This window comes from Zootermopsis nevadensis, unplaced genomic scaffold (genome assembly GCF_977971745.1).
Source record: "Zootermopsis nevadensis isolate Lab colony 2312 unplaced genomic scaffold, Znev_1.0 Znev_ptg000010l, whole genome shotgun sequence".
NCBI lineage: Eukaryota > Metazoa > Arthropoda > Insecta > Blattodea > Termopsidae > Zootermopsis > Zootermopsis nevadensis.
The window spans coordinates 13,778,257-13,803,294 of NW_028259142.1; the positions used below are offsets into that span (position 1 = coordinate 13,778,257).

At 33.8% G+C, this 25,038-nt stretch overlaps 2 protein-coding genes and 1 long non-coding RNA gene across 6 annotated transcripts; 2 read left to right on the top strand and 1 right to left on the bottom strand.

The window, feature by feature from the left end:
• Positions 1–1,156: 1,156 nt before the first annotated feature.
• On the top strand, positions 1,157–17,363 carry LOC110841502 (triokinase/FMN cyclase). Of its 4 annotated transcripts, none has more exons than XM_022087124.2 (14): positions 1,157–1,645; positions 3,412–3,546; positions 3,711–3,780; positions 4,129–4,239; positions 5,446–5,534; positions 5,918–6,013; positions 7,563–7,680; positions 8,397–8,482; positions 9,082–9,241; positions 10,233–10,474; positions 10,980–11,139; positions 15,114–15,364; positions 15,562–15,698; positions 16,393–17,363. In XM_022087124.2, the coding sequence occupies exons 2-14, from the start codon at positions 3,427–3,429 to the stop codon at positions 16,517–16,519; spliced, it is 1,767 nt and encodes a 588-aa protein (XP_021942816.1). In that variant the 5' UTR covers positions 1,157–1,645; positions 3,412–3,426; the 3' UTR covers positions 16,520–17,363. The 4 variants fall into 4 exon arrangements, with proteins under 4 accessions (XP_021942816.1, XP_021942817.1, XP_021942818.1 ...); XM_022087125.2 differs by lacking the exon at positions 1,157–1,645 and adding an exon at positions 1,669–1,880; XM_022087126.2 differs by lacking the exons at positions 1,157–1,645; positions 3,412–3,546 and having other exon boundaries at positions 3,711–3,785.
• On the bottom strand, positions 11,541–16,396 carry LOC110841508 (uncharacterized). Its single transcript, XR_015534411.1, has 2 exons — positions 15,866–16,396; positions 11,541–15,607 (listed from the first exon to the last, which is right to left on the bottom strand). It is a non-coding gene; the product is annotated as an uncharacterized LOC110841508 (long non-coding RNA).
• Positions 17,364–17,620: 257 nt separating the features above from the next.
• Positions 17,621–24,609, top strand: LOC110841505 (CAAX prenyl protease 1 homolog). The gene is made up of 7 exons (XM_022087132.2): positions 17,621–17,936; positions 18,883–19,029; positions 19,559–19,762; positions 20,379–20,673; positions 21,350–21,591; positions 22,767–22,910; positions 23,546–24,609. The coding sequence occupies exons 1-7, from the start codon at positions 17,847–17,849 to the stop codon at positions 23,762–23,764; spliced, it is 1,341 nt and encodes a 446-aa protein (XP_021942824.1). The 5' UTR covers positions 17,621–17,846; the 3' UTR covers positions 23,765–24,609.
• Positions 24,610–25,038: the final 429 nt, after the last annotated feature.

A 25,038-nucleotide genomic window follows, 5' to 3' on the forward strand; every position in this document is an offset into this window, starting at 1 on the left:
TTGCATCAACTGAATTACAGTTTTATGTTTGGGGATGTTAAGAAGATGAAGTGTATGCAAGACCAGCCAGAACAAGGCAAGAACTGATCAACAGTATTGAAGATGCATGTAATCAGATGAAACAAAATGGGGCAGAGGTATGAGGTATTTTGAACATTCTCAGCATGACTAAATTAATTTACTTTTTACAAAACTGATACAGTTTCTTTTTAATTTTGCAATTTGAAGTTTTTAAGTTTACAGTTTTTATAAATAAAGAAAATAAAATTATGGTTTTTCTCTTCCTAAACTGACGTCCATTTTTTTTTGAAGCGTTTCTGGGCCCATGTTTTTAAGAACATTTTTACTTCACATTAAATTTCCTATCAGATTCCCAAGTTACGTCTTATCATCCGCAAACTGTGTATTTTTTGCAATAGATGATCCACATGAAGTGTTAATGTCTTAGAAAGATGATCACATTTATTCAGTGATAGTCTTGGATGGAACAAAATTTCCTTGGCTTTGTAAGTTTAATTTCACCGTCTGGTAATACTTATTACTTTCTCTTGCAGTTACTGTGACCAGATTGAGAAGTATTTGAAAATTTGTACTGGAGTGAGGTGTCTTGAAGAAAGGAAGTACTGTGTACAACAGTGTTGAAAGAAAGCTTCCTGCTTTAGCTATTTATTATGTGAATGGGACATGGCAAACTTCATAATTTGCTGTTTTAGAATATAACCATTTCTGCTTTCCAAAAATAAAAAATGTGTTTAAAATTATTTGTTATTATTTAGTTATTTCTTATTTATGTAATTGATCTTTTGTATTGTTTTCTGTAAAATAAAACATGCAAGTTCTGAATGTTAGTATTAATTATCCTTATTGTTATGAGGGGTCTCAAGCTTGATATATATGAATAAGGTGCATCACGTCTAGGCATGGCACAGGAACGTGTTCTTTAGCACAGTAGTCCATGAAAATGGACTACACTTCATAATAGTTGCATTATAACAGCATGACAGTTTAAGTTACTGTCATTATAAGACAAATGCAGCAGACAAAATTTATATACCAGTGTTCAACAGTTCGTATGAAGTGTAATTTAGTTTCTGAAACATAGTGACGTTGGGTTACAGAAAGAAAATAATTGATGCTTTTAGAAATTATAATCAATTTTAGTATATAGTCATAATCTGAACATGTATCCACCATTAGGTGGACAACAATAAATACAGTTTTGGTTGAGGCACGGTAGGAAGATGGGTAGATAACATCAGCATGGAGCTCAAGGGAATTTAAGTTGTTGAGGTTGGTAGTTTGATGGAATTTGGTCAAACAGCAGTGAAATGTCACATTAAACAATCCCATGAATTTTTTTCATAAAGAAATTCCTTTTGCAAAAGAATAATGTTTCTGTTTTTTATTTGGCATCACAGAAATGTAGTCTAGATTTACTGAAGGGACCTGGACCAATTGATTGTCAGCATGATATCACTGAAGTAATGATTGTGAAGGTCATATTTATCTGTTGTTGATGTCAAGGGTCATGTGTATATTAGGTCCATTTATTCATTTTCTGTATTTTATGGTACAAGTTCTGTGATGTACATAAGTTACTGAGCTGAAGTGCAGTTGTATCATTCTTTCTATTCAAAGTATGAAGGTGAGTAGTAGATTTATATCTGGTCCTCTGTCAACATGAGGTTATGTAGCATTGAATAAGGATAGTATGGTAAACTGGGAGTACAGGAGAGGAGGGGCAGGAGGAAATTATGTGGAGGAAACCAACAGTGGAGAAACTACAGTTAAGTATAGACAGTCTGCTGATATTCTTATGTCCTTCCCTGATGAAAAGTGAGAATCCTAATTCTGGATCACTTCATTGTGAGAAATGTAAGGTGAGTGAGTTCATGTACAGCTGATGTGGTGTATAGAGTATAATCATCTTCTAAGTATGCATGAATGAGCTCAAAAACATATAAATTTAATATTGGATTGTTTTATGAAAACTTATTGAATCATTTGAGTTTTCTCTAGGGGCTCTAATGAAGGTGCATTGTGTTCAATATTGTGGTTTTAACAATCTAGAACAAGACAGAGCATTTTTAAAAAAGTATTAAATGATTACTGAAGACCAAAAAAGCAGCATTATTCAAGATCTAAATTTCATTTTGATAGAACAGTTTAATGGCCACTTTACATAAAGGCATGGAAATTAAACTATGGAACTAACATAAGATATTCTGATGAGAAAAAAAATCTTATCAGACCTCATGGCCAAGAGGTGAGCACACCTGTTTCATATTTAGGATGTTGCATATTCATATTTCAACCTTGGAGCTGCATGTCCTGAGGTTTCTTGTCATTTTCCTATACCCTCTGTGTATATTCTGTGATAATATGTTAAAACAGACCATGGTCACATTCAAATCTTTTCCAGTTAATAATTTGCAGATTGTAAAATTAAGTGCTACATCACCTAGTCATGTGGAAAAATGTAAATAAGTACATACAAGAATCAGTAACTTAAAAATTATCTTCTGTTATTGTTGGTGTAGAATGAATAAGTTAGCAAAATTATGCCTTATGCCTTTCTTCCCTTCCATTCTTTCCATCAATGAGAGTTTGAATATTCTGTGTGGCCTACTGCATGTTAAGTTATTCCTGCTTGCATTGATGTTTCAAACCCATACACTTATCACTACTGTGTGAATGGTGTTTTTTTCATTAGCTCAGTCAGTCTAGTGAGTGCTCTGGCATGGACAACCAAGCTTTGTTTCCTGGTACACAGTTTATTTTTTGACCCCAATATCCAGACCATATCTGGAATCCACCCAGCCTCTTGTCTAATTAGTACTGGGGTTCTTTTCTCAGGGATAAAGTGACTGAGTCAAGGTACTTAGTTGAGCAACAGGATAACCTTACTTTAATACTGATATTTGATAATGAGCTGGGACATTTCTGTAAAATGACTGTCTATTGGCTGGACAACCAAGGTTTAATGATGGCTGTCTTCTGGGTTGTAGCACTGTGCATACTGGTAGAAATTTATAAAAGTTTCAGAGGTCCTTGTGCCTCTATCATCAGGGCACTGGTCACTCACTCATTTCCCTGATGATGGAAGCAGAACACAGCCAGCTTTGTACTCACTATCATGTGAACCTCAAATCCTTCTTAACCAAGGTTTAGTTCCTGACTGGGATATTTCTCTTCGCATGTCTAGATCCAAGCAGCCTTGTACCCATTGGATATTAAAATTCCTTATTCTGGAGGTGAAATTACCAGAGAATGAAGTTACCCATTCACCTCCAATTCATGCCAAGGTTAATTATTGTAGAGGTACTGTTCAGTGTTCTTTGGCATACTGGGACAATTTTTATTGCTGATCTGGTTAATTACATTTCATTTTATTTCCTGGAATTATTTCAGATTTAATTAGAGAAAATGAGTAAGAAGCTAATCAATTTGCCAGAAAACTGTGTTGATGAGATGTTAGATGGCCTTGTTAGAGCTCATCCAGGCCTTTCTTTGCATGCTGACAATCGAGTCATCTTAACAAAACAGGTGAGCATATGAATGACATTATCAAAGTTCGTTAATCTGACTGATATAGCATTGGCACTTTGGATGTGTATTCCACATTGGTGTGGTTCACTGCTTGAAAAGATTTTGTCACATTTAATCCATGAAAACTTAATATTTTAGTGTTTTAATGTTCATACTTATAGTGTGCAGATAGTAAGAACAGAGTGGCCCTTCTATCTGGTGGTGGATCTGGGCATGAACCATTTGCTGGAGGTAAGGTAAGGTAATTTAATCTTCTGACATATTTGCAGATACAAAGATGGATTGTAAGAAAAAGTGTTAAGAGAACATGAACTGGATTGAAATGGCTCACGAGAGAGTCCAGTGGTAGGGTTTTATAGTGATGTTGATCCTCCAAATTAATTTAAACGGGTATATTTTGATCTGCTGAATAACTGACAATTACTTAATGTTAATTTATTCATATCCTGCACACTGACAACAATCACTTGTCAGAAATGAACTTAAATATTTGTTGTATCCACTGCCATCACATATTTGATAGACATGATAAAGAGCATGAAACATGTTGCACACATCTTTTTGTGCTTTATCTTGAAGGATTTGTTGGGGCTGGGATGCTGAGTGCTGCTGTTGCAGGATCAGTATTTGCTTCACCCCCAGCTAGAAATGTGTTGCATGCCATCCAGTGCATTGCTCAAGGCAATGAAGGTAAAAATATTATCTGCAATATTATTTTTAGACTAATGACTAGTTCTAACAACATCACTACCTTTTCTTTTGTACTGAATGCCACTTTACAGGCAGTTATTTAAATATTGTGTTTTATCCATGCGATTTACAACAACAAAGTACTGACATTTCCTTTAATGTAACAGATATCTTTTTAGATTTAAATGTAATAATGGGTCACTGACCAAAAATAATTATGCTGTATAATTAGACCAACTTTCAGTAGTGATGAATGGTCTCATGGTAGGAACTTAACACACTTCTCTTAAACTGTAGATCATCGTTTGTTTTGCAAGGCTAAAAGAGGTGGTCCTTTGAACAGAACAAAGAGACATTTGGTGTCCTCTGAACTTTTATACTGATGTGATATTTGTGTTGATTAGATGATGAGTACTGAGAACAGCAGAAAGTACTACCAGTATTTTGGGCAGGATACAACCAACAATCTGAAAGTTGCATATTGTAGGAGTACTTGTTCATATTTATATATATTGCTGATTTTTATACTAGTAAGATACTATTGAAAGACAAAATTTGTAGTTTCTGAGTAGTTAGTATCTGTATAATGTATTGCTTTGTGTGTGTGGAATATTGCTCTATTTTTTTTATATTCGTTATTTTAAATTATGGGTATGTTATTCATAGTAGTTTCTTTATGACTTTTATTTGCCTTTTTTTATTTGTTCTTTATTGCTATGCAGCATGATCAACATAATTATTCAATACATGCTTTTGATTTCCAGTAATTGAGAACTTTGACTATTGATTACCGCCTTGTGTATGTTTATGGAAGATACTAATCCAGTAATAAATGGCTAGAACATTCGGAAAAGATGCCTGAAAATTAAATGTCAAAGCTGCTGAATCAGTGTGAACCAAAGGGCAGAATATATCAAAAATGTCCAAAAAATGTGAAAAAGAGCAGTTTTAATCTTTGTAAATGAAACAGGCCAAGAGCTCATTTGTGATGATGATGATAACTGATGGTGGTGGTGATGATGAATAATGTTAAGAACACCATCAGAATATGTTAAACTGAAGAAATTGAGTTTGAATTTCAAGAGGGGCTCACATGTGACAATTTTATGAAAAATGTTACAGTGATGACCTGTTAAATGTTGAGCTTGTAGTGAACTCCAATGAATTGTGAACCAGTAATCACACACTTCATTTTTTTTTCTTCAGCTGGAACATTGGTATTTATTCCTAACTACACTGGAGACTGTCTTAACTTTGGTCTTGCAGTTGAATGGGCCAAGAGTGAAGGTTTAAAGGTCAGTAAATTTTAAATTAACCATTACCATTCAAAATTGTGCTTAATTTTTCAAGATATTAATGACCCAATGTAATAAACATTAATATTTAATATTATTGTGTATGTAGTGAAATGTGATTTCAGTGGTCCAAGCAGACCTTGAAATGTATGATCTGAAGCTTTCATGGCAACCAAGTATAATGAATTCTTCTCGGGCTACCAGCCATGTAAGTTGGTTTAATGGAGGTGTTTTCTCCATTAAACAACCTCACACGGCTAGTAGCCCGAGAAGAATTCATTGGTCTTTGAGATGTTGTATTGCGCATAATCAGTGATTGAACATATTTCTGGAGACTTGCATTCAAAGCATTCCTTATTCTCACTTATGGATTATATTTTCAGGTTGAGAGTATTGTACTTGGAGAAGATTGTGCTCTCCTTAGACAAGATAGTTCTGTTGGGCGTAGAGGGATGTGTGGTATGGTCTTCATATTCAAGGTAACGGACTGTAAACCCCACAGCCAACCACCAAACTGGAAGAATACCCCTTACCAGCTGTCCACAACTGTTTATTCAATATATTTATTGCCACCATCAGTCTGCAACCTGAGCATGGGCCATGCTACAGAGAAAAGGGAATCATTTAACATGTCATAACAGAATAATAACATTATAATAATGTTTATGCAGGATTATTTCAAACTTGAATATATGTTTATACTTTTAGAAATAAGATATAGATATTCTGGATGAAAGTTAGCATGCAGAACACTTTTATTTCCTTTTCATTGAAATTGTTTTTAATGGGATTGGTTTAGTTGAAACCAGAAATGTATCTAATTTAATAATCCTGCAAGAACCAAGCATTCTTAAATCATAAATATTGATTGTTATGCAGATGTATCCCACTATCATTCTCCAAATTTATAGTTATAAATTAAATTCATACAATTTGTTTTGAAAATGATTACATTTTCATTAGGGAAAATACTGAACTGAAGTACAGAATAAAGAAATATGAATTACAGTAAAAAGTTTATGATATGAAAATACCAAAAATACAAGCATTATATCACTAACACAACAAGGAATCTCATTATAACTGTATATGGTTGTTGTAATTCCTCTCTGCGACAGACACAGACGTAATAGGGAAATTCTTGTGCCTACTTCCTGCCTTTGTGATACACTGAATTTGAATATGATGAGTCCACTTTTTGGTTTCTATTTTTCTTGTACATACAACTTAATCTGACTAGAGGTACCTCATGTTGATTCACATTTTTGTGCACTTAGACCATCAGTCATTTTCTCGGTGTATTTTTTTAATCAATTTGTTCCTTTTAGTATAATTTTCCAGTTCAAAAAGGAACTTGCATCTCGAGTTCAATATATTTTATTTGCAATCTAGAAATTCATACACTATAGTGGTTATGAACCAGTATATGAAATATATCTCAGACAATAGACAGTGTCCAATATAATATTGATATAAAGAGTAATTGGTAGAATTGTTGACTGTACAAGAAATGTGAAATCTACAATAAATGTCTGAACTATTAATATGCTGCATGCTCCATAATGCATAAGATTTTTGTATCTAAAGTAATTTAAATTTTGTATACAGTGCATGTTCAAACTGTGTACCTTTGTTGTTGATACATTTTCTAGCTCAATTTATTATACCACTACTATTAGTGCTGCCACTAATACACTATCTGAGTACCAAGCATGCAAAAGCACTAATGTTTAAGTAGTTAAGTAGTTAATAATGGAATTCAAACAGAACAAATCACTAATGTCAACACTTTTGTAGATTAAGCAGTTGTACAGTAAATGTTTCTACCAGTTACTCCTTTAAATAATCATAACTGAAACTGCCATAAGTAGGCACATGATGATATAATATTTTTGTTCAAAAATCTCTTTAGCACTGGGGGTTGTTAAACTCCCAAAGTTTGGCCAGTTCCTCCTAGGGTAGTTTGTACATCTGTAAATCATTTTATATGTACATACATGTCACTATAGTTGACCTTTTTGTTCATAGATTGCTGGAGCAATGGCGGAGGAGGGAAAGTCTTTGACAGATATAGTACACACTGTTCGAATGGTTCTGGAGGTTTTGGCAACTTTTGGTGTGAGCCTTTCAGCATGTAGTCTACCAGGTTAGCAGTCGCTGTATAGATACTCTCTAATGACTTGTATGAACAGCTCTTACTTTGTAATATTAGAACATATTTTTCTTTCATACACAAGTATCATTAACAGATAACTGACATGCTGTGAGTGACTATATCTTATATTATTAATGGGCCATGAGGGGCCCAAACTTTATCCTGAGATATAAAGTGAGAAAAGTAAAGCAGGTGTATGATGCATCTTAGTGCCTAGTTTCTGTGGGATATCCTCCATGTATACACTATATTTCTTGTAATGTTGTGTGTTTTGTCAGAGTAGCTATTTGGGTTCTGTACAGGAAGTAACCAGTTTAGAGAAGTCTGACTTACAAATTTGTGCATATGAATAAAGGTATTACCTATATGAATATTACAGCAATTTATTAATTTGATCCAGTCACCACAAACTTCCCTATAAACATATTTAAAGAAAAGATTCCCAAAAGGAACCACTGCTGTCAATCTCCACAATCCCTGAAAGTACAGTTTTCCTTCAGCATCTCCAGAAAAGGTTCCTACATCCTTCTCCCCCGATCCTAATTAAAACTGTTTCTCCACAAGAAATGTCACTTTCAATAATAAAGGCAGTGTCAACATTAAAACAAACAGAATTTTGTAACAGCATTTTCTGCATATCAAATGCAATATATATGCACTATATTTCTTTCATAATATAAATTAAGAGTGACTTATTATATCATCAGGTTGTGGACCATTGTTCAAGATAGGATCAGATGAGATGGAAGTTGGGCTTGGAGTTCATGGAGAGGCTGGAATAAAAAGAGTAAAGGTATAGTTATAAATGTTAGTACAATGTATTCTGGTTTACATCAAAACCAACAAAATGGATCTTCCTCACCTTTTAACCTTTTTTCATTCAGCATGTAACAATTATCCATAATGGTATCTAGTACATGAGATGTGTGTTGTACATTAAAGCAGCACTTTTTGCATATGACAACTGATACTGTGAGTTATTATTCTTTTTAATTTAATTTTTGTGTAACATGAGTACTTTTAATTTTTGGAGTGAAATTTCATATTTTGATGATCTCTGCAAAACTGGCCTCATGTACACATTTAGTATCATTTTGAACTACATTAGTGCTAGGTTTGCCCTCAAATAATTTTATATTTGAAGGAAAACCAATGTATGTCCAAACAGTTCTGATTTCATCATCGATTTAGAATCACTTCTGAAATTGTCTAGCTATGAGGCCTTCTTTTATATCTCATATTCACTCACTAATTATCACTTTTATGATTGAGGGGACTCCTTCAGTTCTCCTCCATAGTCAGTATATGTGGTTTTGACTTTTCTCTTCTTTCTGCAACATCTGATGATTCCAACACATTTATTCTTGTCAGATTTGCTCAAATTTGTTTCAGATGTGTACAGCAGCAGAAGCTGTGAAAGTAATTTTGGAAGCTATTATAGGAGTTTTAAAACTGAGACCTGGAGATGAAGTTGTTGTGTTTATTAACAACTTGGGTGGTACATCGCAACTGGAACAGTGGGTGGTCACTGGAGAAGTACATAAACAGTTTGGTAAGAATTTATAAATATGTTCAGCACTTATATAACATGGGGGCTCTCCCAGCAGCCAAAATTTTCTTCAAAACTGATAACTATTATATCATCACAAATATAATAAAATGTGTGATGTGGCATATCTGTCACTCATACCCAGATTCTAGCTGTTGCTATTGTGTTCTCATGATAGTTATGTAAGAACATTTAGTTTCATGTTATGCTGTGTGAGACCACAAAGAATTCTCAGACCTCCTGCTTTCTCTGCCTAATTTCCCACTTCCAGCAGCTTGTCATGTGATTACCATTACAGGCAAAATATATTCATGACATAGTACTGCATATTTCTTCAAAAGTTTAGTTATTCAGCTGGCTGGGAAATTTCCATGTTTTTCATGAAACACGAAAGTGTATAACATTTGTATTCATTTGTCATCTCCATCATATATACTACATGTCCCATTCAGCTCATCGTCCTTAATTTAATCACCCCAACAATGTGTGGTGCTAGTCACAGTGGCTGTGCTTTCTGGGGGCATGGGTCTTGATTACTCAGATACTGGGATCATGGGTTTAAATTCCTCTCAAGACATGGATGTTTGTCTTCGTATTTCTGTGTTGTGCTATCCTGTGCCATAGAGGCCTTGTGACAGGCTAATCACTTATTCAAGGAGTTCTGCCAAATGTCTAAATAGCTTAAGAAACCAATGTGTGAGGCAGCCAAGTTCCTACAAGGTCTGTGGAGTCATGGAGTAAGCGATTAACAATGTTTGGTGAAGCGTACATATGTTAAATTCTTCATTATATAATTTTTTGCATCATCCCATTAATTACTCTTGTTTAGGTCTAAATGTTTGCACCATTTTGTTCTTAATTACTCTTAATCAGTGTACTACTGTTAGGGCTACAGACTAGTTTGATGCCCATACAAAACAAAAGGTAAAACTATAATTCAAGACTGATATAAAGTATGCAATTTGTGTGATTTTGAATGTATCCTTTGTTCCAGTTGGTCTTGGCATTGCTGTTCTGCGTATATATGCTGCATGTATTATGACCTCGTTAGAAATGGCTGGAATCCAGGTCTCTGCATTAAATATTTCTGGGGTACACAAGGCAGAGTGGTTGAATTATCTGGATGCTGAAACCAAGGCTTGTGCCTGGCCTGGATCTCCCATGTCCATTCCACCAGAAAAATCACTGTTGAATATTCCTCCTCCTCCCCCAAAAAATAATCCAGAAAAATATGAGGTTAGTAAGGAATGTGAACAGAAGCATAGACAGACATTATTCTATTTAGTTCATATGAACAGAGAGTAAAATATTGTGCCAAGTCCTACTTGCCAAATTAAAAATTAATTCCTGACTTGAAAGCCCTTGAAAATAAAATAATAGTATTTGGGGCTGTACATGATAATTCAACACTTATGCTACCAAAATATTTGAAACTCTCTGTAGTACTATCAGCATAATATTAAAATATTAAAAACTTGGTTTTGATAATTCCTGTAGACAAGAAAGTTGTTTAGTACTTTTGTGAAACAGCAGTAGGCATAAATCACTTTTATATTTTAAAATGTTACAATTACATAGCAGTCACACCAAAGATGGATAGGAACTGAAAAGACGATTGCAAAAGGGTTTTATGTAACTTATAATAATAAAACCCAATTAACATGCATGTAAGATCTTTTATTTAAAATTTAACTACTGTGCTAAAGATGGGATGACAATTATTTTCTTTCACTCTTTTAAGCTTCAAGGTCCTGTAATCAGTGAAGGAGGCTGTGATATACTAAGAAGATGTCTTGAAGCAATTTCAGTAGCTTTGATTTCCAATGAATGTAAACTGAATGAACTTGACAGTGTCTGTGGTGATGGTGATACTGGCACAACACTGCGCAGAATGGCAGAAGGTCGGTAACCATTGATGAAAATACTTAAAATTCGTTATTTTACAGAAAAATTATTAAATATTACCTTTCTGTTATATGTGAAACTCAAAATATGGAATGGAAATCTATTAGCAGCACTACAAAATGTATTTGTCTCTCTTGCATCACTTGTATTAAACACAAAAAGTGGCCACAATTATATTATATTGGAGAATTTATGGAAATAACTAACTATGCCTAATTTCCTTCATGTTTCAATGTATTGGTTTATTAATTTAGATCCATTTTCCTAATGTTTGCTGATAGGCAGTGACAAGTTACCATTGTTTTGCCAGCACTTATGTGAACAATGTGGTAGCAATATGCCTGAACTTTTGGGAGACAGAGATAACAGTATCTGTAACATATGAACTTAATAATAATAATAATAATAATACTTTATTTCCTGTAGATAAAAAATACATTGATATAGGATATGTCAATCTATATTATACATTATCAAAATACATTAATGATTATGATATAATCCCATTGGAGATATAGCATTATACACATTAGATTATCCATAGCCAATATTCAAAAATTCTTCATTAAGATAGTCATCTAGAGAATAGTAACACCCCTTAATAAGAAAGTCCTTCAATTCCATCTTAAACTGATTATTTGTTTTATTATGGTAGGCAGTTTGTTATAGAAGAAACAACCTGCTACAGACGGTTTGCTATTATAAAGTTCTAACTTATGTACATATTTATGATAATCATTATTATTTCTTGTGTTATATGTATGTACTTGTTTGTTTACAGTGCAGACACACTTTTCTTTTGCATATGAAATGGTTTCTTGAATGTAAGATGAGTATACTGTTAATATCTTTAAATGCCTAAAACTATCTCTGCACGATTCAGTTGGTTTTAAACCTGCTGTGTACCTTACTGCCCTTTTTTGAAGAGTAAAAATTTGTCAAGCGAGTACTTTAGCATTCTCCCACCATACGATGATTCTGTAAGACAAAAAGGGATAAATCAAACCATAAAACAATATTCTTCTTTCATTTAGATTAAGTATTTTAGAGAGTCTATTAATTATAAATAGGTTACGGCCAATTCTACTACACATTCTTTCAATATGTACTTCCCAACTCAGAGTGCAATCAATCACAACTCCCAGGAAGTTAGTACTTTTTACTTTAACTATTTCCACGTTCTTTATTAAATTTTTTTGATTACTTTCCTCCCTACATTGTTTTGTCTGGAAAAAAATATAATGTGTTTTAGTTGGATTTATAAATAAATTATTTATCTCAAAATACTGCTTTACCAAGTCTATATTGTCTAAGGTTACCTTTTGGAGTTCATTCAAATCCCGACCCATATTCAATATTGATGTGTCATCAGCATACATTGATGTTCTGCCTTGTGTTAGATGTGGAATATAATATAAAAAGTAATGGACCTAGGACAGAACCTTGAGGAACTCCAAATGTAACTGGAAGGCTACTTGACAAGTATTCTTTCATTTGATTGTTTGCTACATGTGAGACTTTTACTTGTTGTGTTCTGTTTGTGAGATAGGATTTGATTAGCTTATGTGATATGCCACGAACTCCATATTGGTATATTTTATCCATAAGGATGTTATGTTCAACACAATCAAATGCTTTTGATAAATCTAATAGTACACAATTGCACTTTATTTTATTATTCAGATTTTCAATTATATTTTCAATGATTGCAGCAATTGCATCATTTGAAGATTTATTTTTCCTAAATCCAAACTGAGATTTATTAAGTATATTGTGTTTATCTAAGAAAGAAATTAGCTGAATAGCTATTACCTTTTCCAGAACCTTTGAAAGAGCTGGAACAAGAGTAATTGGACGATAATTATTTGCATCTTCTTTCGCCCCTTTTTTGTAAATTGGTTTAACGACTGATTCTTTTAATGTAGACGGGAAGATGCCTTCTCTAATTGATGCATTGATCAATTCTAATAGTGATCTTATCATGTAAGGTACACATTTCTTTAATAAATAGGGAGAGATGTCATCAAGTCCTGCTGATTTTTTATTCTTCAAACTCTGGATTACTTTAATCAATTCAGTCTCTGTTATTTCTAATAAGACCAATGAATCTTTTATACTTATTGTACTATTACTAGTTTGTGGAGGCATCAAATTTTTATCAAGTATGAGTTTACTTACAGTTTCTAAAAAAGTACCATTAAAAATATTACATATTCTGCTCGGACTTGTAACTTGTTTCATTTCCTGCTTACAGGTGAATATTGCAAGTCAATATATTATTTAAAGAGCCTCTTTCTCTATTTACAAATTTCCACAATACACTAGGAGTGTTATTTGCACTGGTTATAAGGTGCTGGATGTAGTTTGCTTTTGCATTTTTTATTACATTATATTCCTTTTTATATATTTTATAATTGCCTCTATGTTCCTGAATCTTACTTTGCATGTAAAGATCATATACATTTTATAAGTTTGTTCTTGCTGTAATAACATCATTATTTATCCAAGGAACATTTAAAGCCCTTGCAGTATTTCTTCTTTTGGACAGGCTGTATTAAAATAATAGTTAAAAATACTAGAGAAAGAATCCCATTTTTTCTCTACATCATTATCCCAGAACACTTCAGTCCAAGTTTCATTTTGTATTAAAGAGCAAAGGCCTAATACATTGGCTTCTGATACTTTCCTGCCCTCTCTATAGCATCTAATTTGTTGTGGTATAGTCATATTAATAGTTATACATTGAGCATATTGATCTGAAAGTAAGCTGTTTATTACATCAGTTATATAACAGTGTGAAGGCATGTTAGTAATGATTTGGTCTAAAATTGTTGCTGTACTTTCAGTTACTCGAGTGGGTACATTTATTGTCATAGTCAGATTAAAAGCATTTATAACATCTAGTAACTGTTTGTGGTCACACCCATCTTCTTGAGTATTTATGTTAAAATAATGAATGTGTATAAAGCAGATTAATTAAACATACCATTCTGCTGATATTATTGTTTAATCCAGAGGAAGAGTAACTGTTTGTCATGATTGTCAGCAGTAGTCATCACTGGCACTACTTACCTCATATTCTGTATTGCTGTCTTGTAAAACATTTAATTCCTTTTGAATAATCCTTTTCTTGTATATTTTCTGCTTTATTCAGGACACCCAGAAATTTTGTGTTACACTGTTGAATTCTTTATTCACTAAATTCTTCTCTTCTGCCATTGTGAATATTTTTTTGTTATTTCCCACTTTACATTTCAGTTCAGCTCACTCAAGTTCTATTGGATTCTACTGGCAATGAAGGAGGAAGACAAATTATCCTCTTTCATTAGCCAACTTATCATGTTTATATTTCTGAAAGGTAACACCTCAAGTTTTGATTCTGAAAATGCAATTCCTTTCTATTGAAACCAGTCTTTTATTTCTTGTTGAAGGTATTTAGGATTCTGTTTTAATGTTGCCAGGTATATGACTAGGGCTGTGAAGCCTAGACTCCACTCCCCAACAAATGGCAATATTAAACATCCCATGCTGCTTAATTTATTGCATTTTTATGTTACCTAAACTACTGTAACTGAGAGATGTTGACAAAGTGATGTTTTTAACATATTAAGTATGGTTTATTCATACTTTGGTGTAGTTCTTAAAGTTCTTTTCATTATTTTGTATTGCTGCCTTAGTTTATAGAATGTACCTTTGGTGATTCTGGGAAGTGGAAGGATTTATATAGGGTCGGAGGAAGGGAAGGCTCTAACCCTATGTTGTAAATCGTTCCACTTCCCAGCATTGCCACTTCATGCCAGAAGATGGAAACAGCATGTTTCTCTGAAATAGCTTCTGCCTACAATTCTGCATGGTGCCAAAACCCAGAACATCATCACAACTGTCAAAATATCAAATCTCACAATCTTAAGATAGTTTACTTCTGAATAATTAATTAATTTATGTCTTCCACACTTATTTAATTTTGTAGGTATTCTGCACCAGTTAATAAGTCTGCCAGTGTCTCATCCCAGTACCTTGCTAAAGCAACTCAGTGTCATTGCTGAAACAACAATGGGTGGTACATCAGGTGCTCTGTACAGCCTCATGTTGACAATGGCAGGAAAGGCTTTAGAAACTGAAACTGAAGCAGTAACTGCAAAGACTTGGGCTGAAGCCTGGCTAGCTGGTACACATGGGACACTTAACTACAGCCAGGCAAATCTTGGTGATAGATCCATGGTTAGAATGTGAATCAGTTACTATAAATGAATGAATTATTATAACAATTTAAATGAAAAGTATATATGTAAATAAGATCATACTACTCACTTCTAGAAGGAGAACTGAAGTTTCTGTTAATGTCTTAATGTGTTGTTTGTTATATTATATTTGTATAACATTTTTAAAGACATACAGTTTAATTCTTTTCTCTCCAGTTTGATGCTCTTTTACCAGCTTGTATGACATTTGAAAGCTACAAACCTATAACAGTAAAAGAAGTACTCATAGCCTTGGAAGCTGCTGTAATGTCTGCAGAAGAAGGATGTCAAAAGACACGCCACATGAAGGCCAGGTAAAGTAAAGTATATCTCAATGTGATGTATACCAATCAGTCTACATGCTGAGGGTAGCAGGAATATTTGGAAGCTTAATTACTTAAGATGTCCGTATTGATAAGTATAATTTTTTCTGAATGTTCATTTAGCTGTTACTAGTAAATGTATTTACAAATACGCATACCATATACAGTAGTTATAGTTCTGTTGGTTTTTGCTTTCGCACAATGTCTATCAGTATTTATTACAGCTGAGGTATTGTATTATTACACTGAATCACTGATGTCACTTTCAAACATTAATTGCCATTAATTGTTTACCTTCACCTTCATCTTGTATTGTCTTCTTCACACAAGCTGCTGTACCTTCTTGCTATATGTTATGTCAGGTTAAGATAAGTAATACAATTTGTGTATTAAAACCTGATAAAATACTCACTGATATGGAACTACATTGTCAGTTTAACTGTTATTTTATTGAGTTGTGCCTCATAACTTGTCTTTACTGTGAGGAGAACATGGTTGAAGATGGAGGCAGTATGTTACTCAGAAATGGCATTACAACTCAGAAAATTAACATTGGCATTTGTCCTAGTTAATTTTAAATGTTGTATGTACTGAGTCTAATAAAACAATTTCCTTGTAATGAATCGTTTTGTTCAAACTGCATCATTGGTGTGATGTTGCTGCAGTATTTGGTCCACTGTTTCAGAGTTGGAAGAGCAACATATGTGGATGCCTCTTATGTCACTGATGTGGATGCTGGAGCTTATGGAGTGACAGTTTGGCTAAAGGCACTTTCAAGTGAACTAAAAATTGTTCCTAATGAAATCAGATAAGAGGATCAATCTGTGTAAAATATTTCGCAACTTGTACTTATTGTTATTATACTATTATTCTTATCCCAGAGGCTTTCACAGACAAGAGTCTAATGTGTAACTTTAGCTTTCAGGAAGTATCTAGTTTGAATTATGCATAAGAACAGGTGATGAAAGATTCTTGGGTTACAAGCCGCATCACGTGGCTGAACGGTGAGTAAACCATATCTTCTGCCAACGTTTCGAGAACAATCTCTGCTCTCATCCTCAGGGCCGCTGGTTAACAAATCTGATACTTTGTTGCATGCTCACTGATGGGAAACTGAGTTTCCCATAAGCAGCCCTGAGGATGAGAGCAGAGATTGTTATCCAAACATTGGCAGAAGATATGGGTTATTCACCGTTCAGCCACCTGACGCGGCTTGTAACGCGAGAATCTTTCATCATTTATTTCATGATTTATCTCATGCCTGAAGAAGAATGCTGGGAGATTTTCTTCTGGCATCATTTCCATTATATATGAGTTGATGAACTGTATATGTATTATACTTAAAGTACAGTCCCTGATTGCCATTTAAATTAATGTTGTCAACAGAAGAAGCTACATGGTAGGTACATACATGTAAAGCAAGTTTTGTATTTATATTTAAAATTCTGAGGTTTATTTATATTAATTTGTAAAATTATTTTTCATACTTGTATTGCAGAATCTGAAATTTATGTACATTGATATGTGAAATACGTTCTTGCACTTGTGTTGAAAGTTGTGAAGTGTATGTATATTGTATGAAATGACATGTTCTACATCCTTTGGTTGAGTCCTAAGAAGGATCTATGGAATGTAAATAAACTCTACTCTACGAAATGTACGATTGAAGATGGATGTCTTCTCGGGTGTTAATCCGTGTGGTCTGGTAGAAATTTACCGACGTTTCTGAGTCCCTTGCTCATCGCCCCGATGATGGAGGCAGCAAGGACCTCTGAAATTAATTCTACCAGACTACACGGCACAACAACCCAGAAGACAGCCATCTTCAAACTCACCGCCGTGAAAACCTCAAATCCTACAAATATAAGATTGTCACCATTACGAAATGTACTAATCGGTGTCACACCTAGATGGCACAAACATCGTCTTCTAGTTGTGCAGTGTCACTGAAGATTTTTGAATTCTGTGCAATTTCTGGGTAGTTGAGCTTGTGAGTATAGCGGTGACTGTGGATCATGTAAAAGGAAGATGTCCGTTAATTCATGGGTTGTAAATCGTGTATTAACTGAATTCTCAAAGTATTGAAATTATAGTGCTTGCTCAAAAATTCTGTGGAATTGGTGCTCCCGATCAAGAACAATGTTGCTGGAAGAGAGTTTTATACTATACGGCGTGTTATCTTTTTTGTTTTTGGAATATTTGTGGGAATTATACTTATCGATACGACAGGTTAGCATGCGGTTATTTTATAACTGCCGGTTTTGTATTTAAGGTGCTGAAATTACACTGATACTTTGATTTTTAAAAATATATTTCGTTTTTAAGACGACTATTCCATGCTACATTATCACCAAATCCAACCCCCCATCCTACGTATGTTACCAGAAGATGCTATTTAATAATACTACCCATTCATCTACGTCAAGACTTCTGAGTAGTGTAATCCATTCATTGTTTCCGGCCTGAATTTTATGCATATGTATCATTGTCTAGTGTGCAACATGCCTTGTTCATCTTCTTTGATTTGATTGAAACTAACCTCTTCAGAAGGGCTCAAATTATTAGAAACTTGTCATCGTCCATTGGTTTCTACCTGAAGATGGATACACTTCCAGTTTATGAAATTTTTGAGAATGATGATGGATAATATCTACAATAATAGTCATATTTTTTTTATAAATTTATTGTTGCAAAATGTAATCCAGTTTTGTGCATATTCCCACTCTCTTTAAAGTTATTGATATATTTTCGTTCCAGATTTATACATGCACTTCATTCATATGAAATGGAAAACTGATTATAAATTTTGTTCTACTGCCATACTATGTTTCCAAAAAAATAAAGCTTTACATTTATTTAATCTTTATTACCACACAAAGTTTCAGGATCCTACATTAAGTTTTCAGGTCAGAAATATGTGTTGCTTCCTTTTGCTGTTATGGTTTTCAATTTTGAGTGAGTTATATTGGCCATTACTGCAACAGAATGCTCCATAATTTTTGTGTGATGTAGTATTGTTTTGTTTCAGGTTAAGGTTATAATCTGTGTATGGCATAGTATTGTTACTGTTTTAAATTTGACTTTATCTGTAGAGATCGATTCTTACACTTTCAGTCATTGTTTACTATTAGCAGTTACTGCTGTAGACATTCCATTTCTTTGGTGATTGTTACAGCACAAGATTTATCAACAAGTGGTTAAAGTTCCTGAAGAACTGAAAGAAATTATAAATGAAGAAACATACAATAAGGCCCGTGTATATGGATTGGATAAAAGCTTATTCAGCATTGTCGAAGAAGTGTTTGGCGTCGCCACAACTCTTGTAAGGCATATTTCTTAGCAGAATTTTTCAGGACAGATAATGATGAAACTTGGTGAAGTTCTTTTGGTTTGAAGCTTTTAATTTTCAAATGTTTATTTTACTTGTAATGTATCCCTTATAGTTATAGTTTTATTTATAAGGAGAACTCAGGCATGTAAATCTTATATGCAGACTTCCTACAACAATGCAGTATCTTAAAACCATGCTTTCATTGCATTACAAATGTATGTTGGTTTATGATCATCCTAAGTTAGTAAGAAGCAGTCTTAAGCCTGTTTACTGAATGTGTACCCATTTCTGTTAATTTTTCTCTTGGACTGGGGAATATGTTTTTTTAAGCCTTGTTAGCTTTTAAAGGTGGAGAGCAGAATGAATGTTGCAATTGAATTGTCAGCATATGTTTTATGAAAAGTTCCAGTGTGAATAACTATGATCTTATTGTATAGAATTGTTTTGGAGATTGTTGTAGGTTAAACTTCACCTTTCCTCTCTGCACTTTTATTTAAGTACTTAGTTGTTTTATTTTCAGGCCATCATTCTGCTGAATGGTTTTGTACATTTCTGGAACATTGCTGGTGTTATTGTCTCAGACCTGGGTTATGATATGAATAATGAAATCCTTCGAAGTGCTGCATTGATGCTTACAATGAATGTCTTCAACACTGTTGTCAGTTTACCGTTTTCAATTTATCACACGTTTGTGTTGGAGGAAAATCATGGCTTCAACAAGCAGGCAAGTGAGGTCTTGGTTTGGTTATGAAATAACATTATTTTGGACAGTAAGCTGAATTTTAAAAATTGTTGATATAATATTTGTTACAGTGTTTCATTTATGTTATTGTAGATTAAATTAGATAACATTAAAAAGGAGTGGTCACTATGATCATCTTTAGTCTGTTGTGTGGCCTCCTATCCACATTACAAAGTACAGTTCTTTCTTGCTTGATGCCATCAAGCAAAAGCATTCAGAAATGTTGACATTGGTTCTTCGTGACATAAGTCATGGAGAGATCTTACTGTTGTGCTTTTGGAAACCCAACCACTTACCTGTAATCCATTTCTGGGCATAAGTTATGCCATCATGTTTGGATTCCTGAAGAAATTCCTATTGAAAAGTGTTTTTTCAACTGGTGATAAATTGAAATATGTCATATCTGCTTGGTTCTAAGACCTGGAAGTTGACTTCTATCTGGAGGCAAATGTTTATAAAACCAAGTTAAATAAACCTTGAAAGCTGACCACATTTGTTCAGTTCATACTCAGATGCATAAATTAATTGAATAACCCACATGTTTTAAAGATTGATTGGAAGATAGGTATTGTATAAAATGATTTTTCTTGTTTTTTAGACCATTGGCTTCTTCATAAAGGACAAAATAAAGGCTTTCGTTGTTGGCCAAGCGATAATGCTCCCACTTATCTCTGGAGTTGTTTATATTGTCAAGATTGGTGGAAACTATTTCTTTATCTACTTGTGGTTGTTTGCAATGGCTATGACCTTTATTCTTCTTACTATTTACCCCAACTGCATTGCTCCACTTTTTGATAAGTATACACCACTGCCTGATGGTGAACTGAGAACATGCATAGAAGAACTTGCAGCTAGTATAGATTTTCCACTATACAAACTTTATGTTGTGGAAGGTAAGATCCAGATATTTCTGTAGCTTTTAAGTTATTAAAAAAAATCTTGGTATTGAGAGGAGAGTACGTCTGTCTCAGTGATATGCCCTTGTGAACTCAGTAATAATGAACCTTTGGGTTCTGTAAAATATTGCATTTTATTTTATAGCTAAGTAACTATCAGCTTTTAATGAATGACTACTACATTGTGTTTGCTGGGTCAGCCCAGGGTCTACTGACTGACCCTAATGAATATGGTGACAAACCTTTGGAATGTATGAAAGTAGGGAATTTCTTTACTTAGTGTCTGTTTACTTTTTGAGAAAATACTGCACCCTGAAATTAGTCGATTAACAGTTATTCTCTTTGTGGCCATTTTTAATGACTTCCATTATAAAATAATTCTATGAAATTAGTAAATTAGTGTTACTTAAAAATTTATTGTTTGATATGTTACTGTAGGTTGTGTATGCATGTGACGGTTAGAAGTAATGGTGAAGTAAGTGGCATAAAGAATAATTTTTATTCGCATCCAAGAGGAATTGCAAACCTTAATAAAGTCAATGCCCATGCTTAACGTGTTTTCACATGGAAGGCAGTGGATACCGTCAGCAAACTGGTTTCTCTTCTGCACAAGAGATTGACACATCACATGCTAGATGTTTTCTGTATAGTAAGAGTGATGTTGGTATTGCAGGTTCCAAACGCTCCACACACAGCAATGCTTACTTCTATGGATTCTTCAAGAATAAGCGTATTGTTCTCTTTGACACCCTGTTGAAGGATTATGCACCTGAAGATGCCATCAAAAGTGATGTTAAAGATGATCCTGAATCTGAGAAAAAGGGGTGTGATAATGCTGAAGTTCTTGCAGTTTTGGCACATGAATTAGGTCACTGGAAGTTAAATCATGTATTGAAAAATATAGTCATCATGCAGGTATTGCACTCTTAAATATATGTTGTATTGATAATGATTAATGATTTATTGATATACTTTTCTCACAGCAGTTATACAATTGTTAAATTGTGCTGCTTGGTCCCATGCAGTTAAAACTTTGTACGTATCACATGCTGTGTCACGTGCATGTGTTTAAGTTTTATAGTTGTGAGGAAGTTGTTAAGGTGTTTGCTTGTTGCTCAAGAGAATTGAATGCAAGATTGTTTGCAGATGGTGGTTTCAATTTGGATCTAAACAACTGTTATGACAGTGATGGTAGTATTATCATAGTTTGTTTTAATTAGTAGCAGTAGACATCTGTTTACAGATCGCATGCTTTGAGAAAGGTTATGTTTGAGTAACATTGATTACAAGCTGTTCATTATGTAACTAGTTTGAGTATAGAAAGAAGGCTTTAAAGAATGTTGTATAATTTTCATGTGTCATTGACTTTTATCATAGCAGTTTGTAAAATATTTTGGTCATATTTTCTCCACCAGTGACATGAAATATTAAGTTAATGCATGCGCAGTAAAGCCATGCATATCCTGTCTGCCTTTATTGGATAGCCAGTGTGATATAACACTTTCTTTATTTAATTTCCATGGTTTATGTTACAGCCTTTTATGATAATATCCATATAATAAATACATTGATATTCATTGAGCTGGGTAGCTGAATCAGTATAGTGACTGGCAATTGGGTGGATGGTTGGTATTCAATCCCTGGCAAGGGCAAAGGATTTTCTTCTAGCCTTTGCTTCCAGACGCTCTGTGGCCCACCCAGCATCTTGCTCAGTGGGTACTGGGGTCCTTTCATGAGGGTAAATCATGGCCCTGGTGTGCTGCTGACCACTCCCCCTTTCCTTCTAGTGCTGAGGTTGATAATGAGTAGGAGCTATACCTCCTCTCTTGTAAGTGCCAGCATTGGCATGCAAGGAGATGGCTTTACTATTTTACATTGGTTTTCAGAGCTTATTGGTATTTTATTTCATATATGTGCCAAAATTGTAGGTATTTTTCCTGAGGTCTGATTTACACACAGAAAATAATTGTTTATGTTGACTATTATCAAAACACAAGGGAACTGTATTGATAATAATGCATACAACAGAAATGATATTTTTGCATTTATTGGCCATCATGTAACAATCTTTTTTTCATTTTCTTTTTCAGCTGAACCTGTTCTTAATATTTTTAGTATTTGGATTGCTCTTCCAGTATGAAGCCATGTATCATGCATTTGGATTCCAACATGAGAAACCAATATTAATTGGCTTTCTGGTGGTTCTTAAGTTCATCTTCTCACCATATAATGCTGTAAGATATAATCAATAAGTTAGAAAATTAATTGCATCTCTTATAATCAAGAAGTGTGAATATTTATTAATTTTACTATCCACATTGTGTACTGCACTGCAGAAGTATTACACTGCTTCATGGAGTCACTTAGTTATTTTATAATTAGATTGTTAAACTCTCTTAATATGATTGAGTAAAATAATTCCAGAATGTTAGTGAACCTTTGACTTTCTTAAACGCGGGAATTTATTCTCTTAACTGGCTCAGTGACTAAGACGCTGTGCACCATGAAGCTAGTTTATTTTAAAAGATTGTATTAACCCTTTAAACTTAGTGGGAACTATAAGTACCATCTGCTTTAAGAATCAACAATTTTTTGTTCTGCCCATGAAGTGTATTTGTTGGTTTCATATGATTCTCAGAGTAAAGTGCAGTTTTTCCTAAACACCATTAATTGATTGGTCATTTTAATGGTCGTGGTCTGGGTTTTCTTGAAGCATGAACTGCATATTTAAATGTTATTAAGACAAGCTTCTTCTTTAAAGGTTTAATATTACATTTATGATGTGTTAACTACATAGTTATAAATGTTACTGTTTATACCTATAAACATATATTTATTACTCTTTTCCTTCTTATTTTTGCTTGTATAGGTCTTAAGTTTCCTGATGACAATTTTGAGTCGACGGTTTGAGTTTCAAGCTGATGCATTTGCCAAGAGCCTTGGAAGATCAAAGTTTCTCCGCCAAGCCCTGATTAAGTTGAACAAGGACAACTTAGGATTTCCAGTATATGACTGGATGTACTCCATGTGGCATCATTCTCATCCTCCACTCTTAGAAAGACTTAAAGCTCTTGATAAAAGTGACTGAGCATTCCAGTGTGGTGTTGTATTTTGTAAAGAATGAAAGTGTAATCAGATGTAAACGAATGAAAAACATAAGTATAGTATAAACATTGGCCCCTCTTTTATGCATTGTGAGTACTTAAGCTTTGAATGTGTAATCTGACATGAAATTGTATTTTATTTTATTTTATGCTGTAAGAACATGGTCATAGCAGGAATGCACTTTCCTATATCTTTGCCACCTACATTAGCAAGTTGGAGCACAGAAAATTACATTTTTGTACGCTGCCAGATTTAGAACCTTATGATTATGTAATTTCTTGATAAATATCAGTGATTGATAACTCTGCTGGAAGCTAGTGTGTTAGACATAATGAGAAACAATAAAATGACAGCAACAAGGAAATGTTCTGAGTAATGCTGTGGCTAGGAGAGCAGATTTCTCTGGGCAAGGAACAGTGGTTCATAAGAAGTCTCTCCCTTAAATATTTTTAGACTTCTTGCAAGATGAGCATTGAAAATTGAAAATCTGTCAGCTATATTGCATGTTATTTGATTTAAATAATACGTGTTTCAGTATGTAGTGCTGCTAAGTGGCTACTCAGGTGTGAATACATTAACATGTATGTGTGGTGTACATTAGACTCAAATGGACATCCATGTCGATAATTTTTCTGAAATGTGTAAGTACATGTATTTTTGGCAAGTCCACATAATATGTAGTGGATATATTGTAAGAATAGGATAGGAGATAAAATGCTGATTCCTGAAAACATATTTCTTAAGAAACTTGTTATTATATGTAATTTTGGAGGGAGGGGTTGATGTACATCAAACAAAAATTGAATTAAGATTTCTTTTTGTGTATCAGTTTTACTTTATCATTTATTAAGAAGAACAATAACAGTAATAACAACTGAAATGTGTTTGGTGTGCATGTTCACATCTTGCTGTAGTCAGAGTGGGTTAATTTCTTGCATATCATAAGGTAGTATCTTTCACAATCTTGTTTGCACACCATGCATACAGTTGTCTCTAAGGACATGGAACCTTTCAGTTGCTCATATCTTGTGTTAGAATCCATCGTTCACCAGATACGTCACCACATCCAAGCTGATAATTTACTTTTGTAAATTAATTTTTTGTTTTGGGTTGGTTGAATAAAAGTAATTTAAGATGGCCTTCGTATTGTCGTAAAGATGGAGCTAGTTTCTCCGCACTGTAAGGGTTTGTAAATTATTTATGGTGTAAATAGTGTTTGAGGAATTTTAAAAGGTAGTGCCTTACGTAATCTTACCG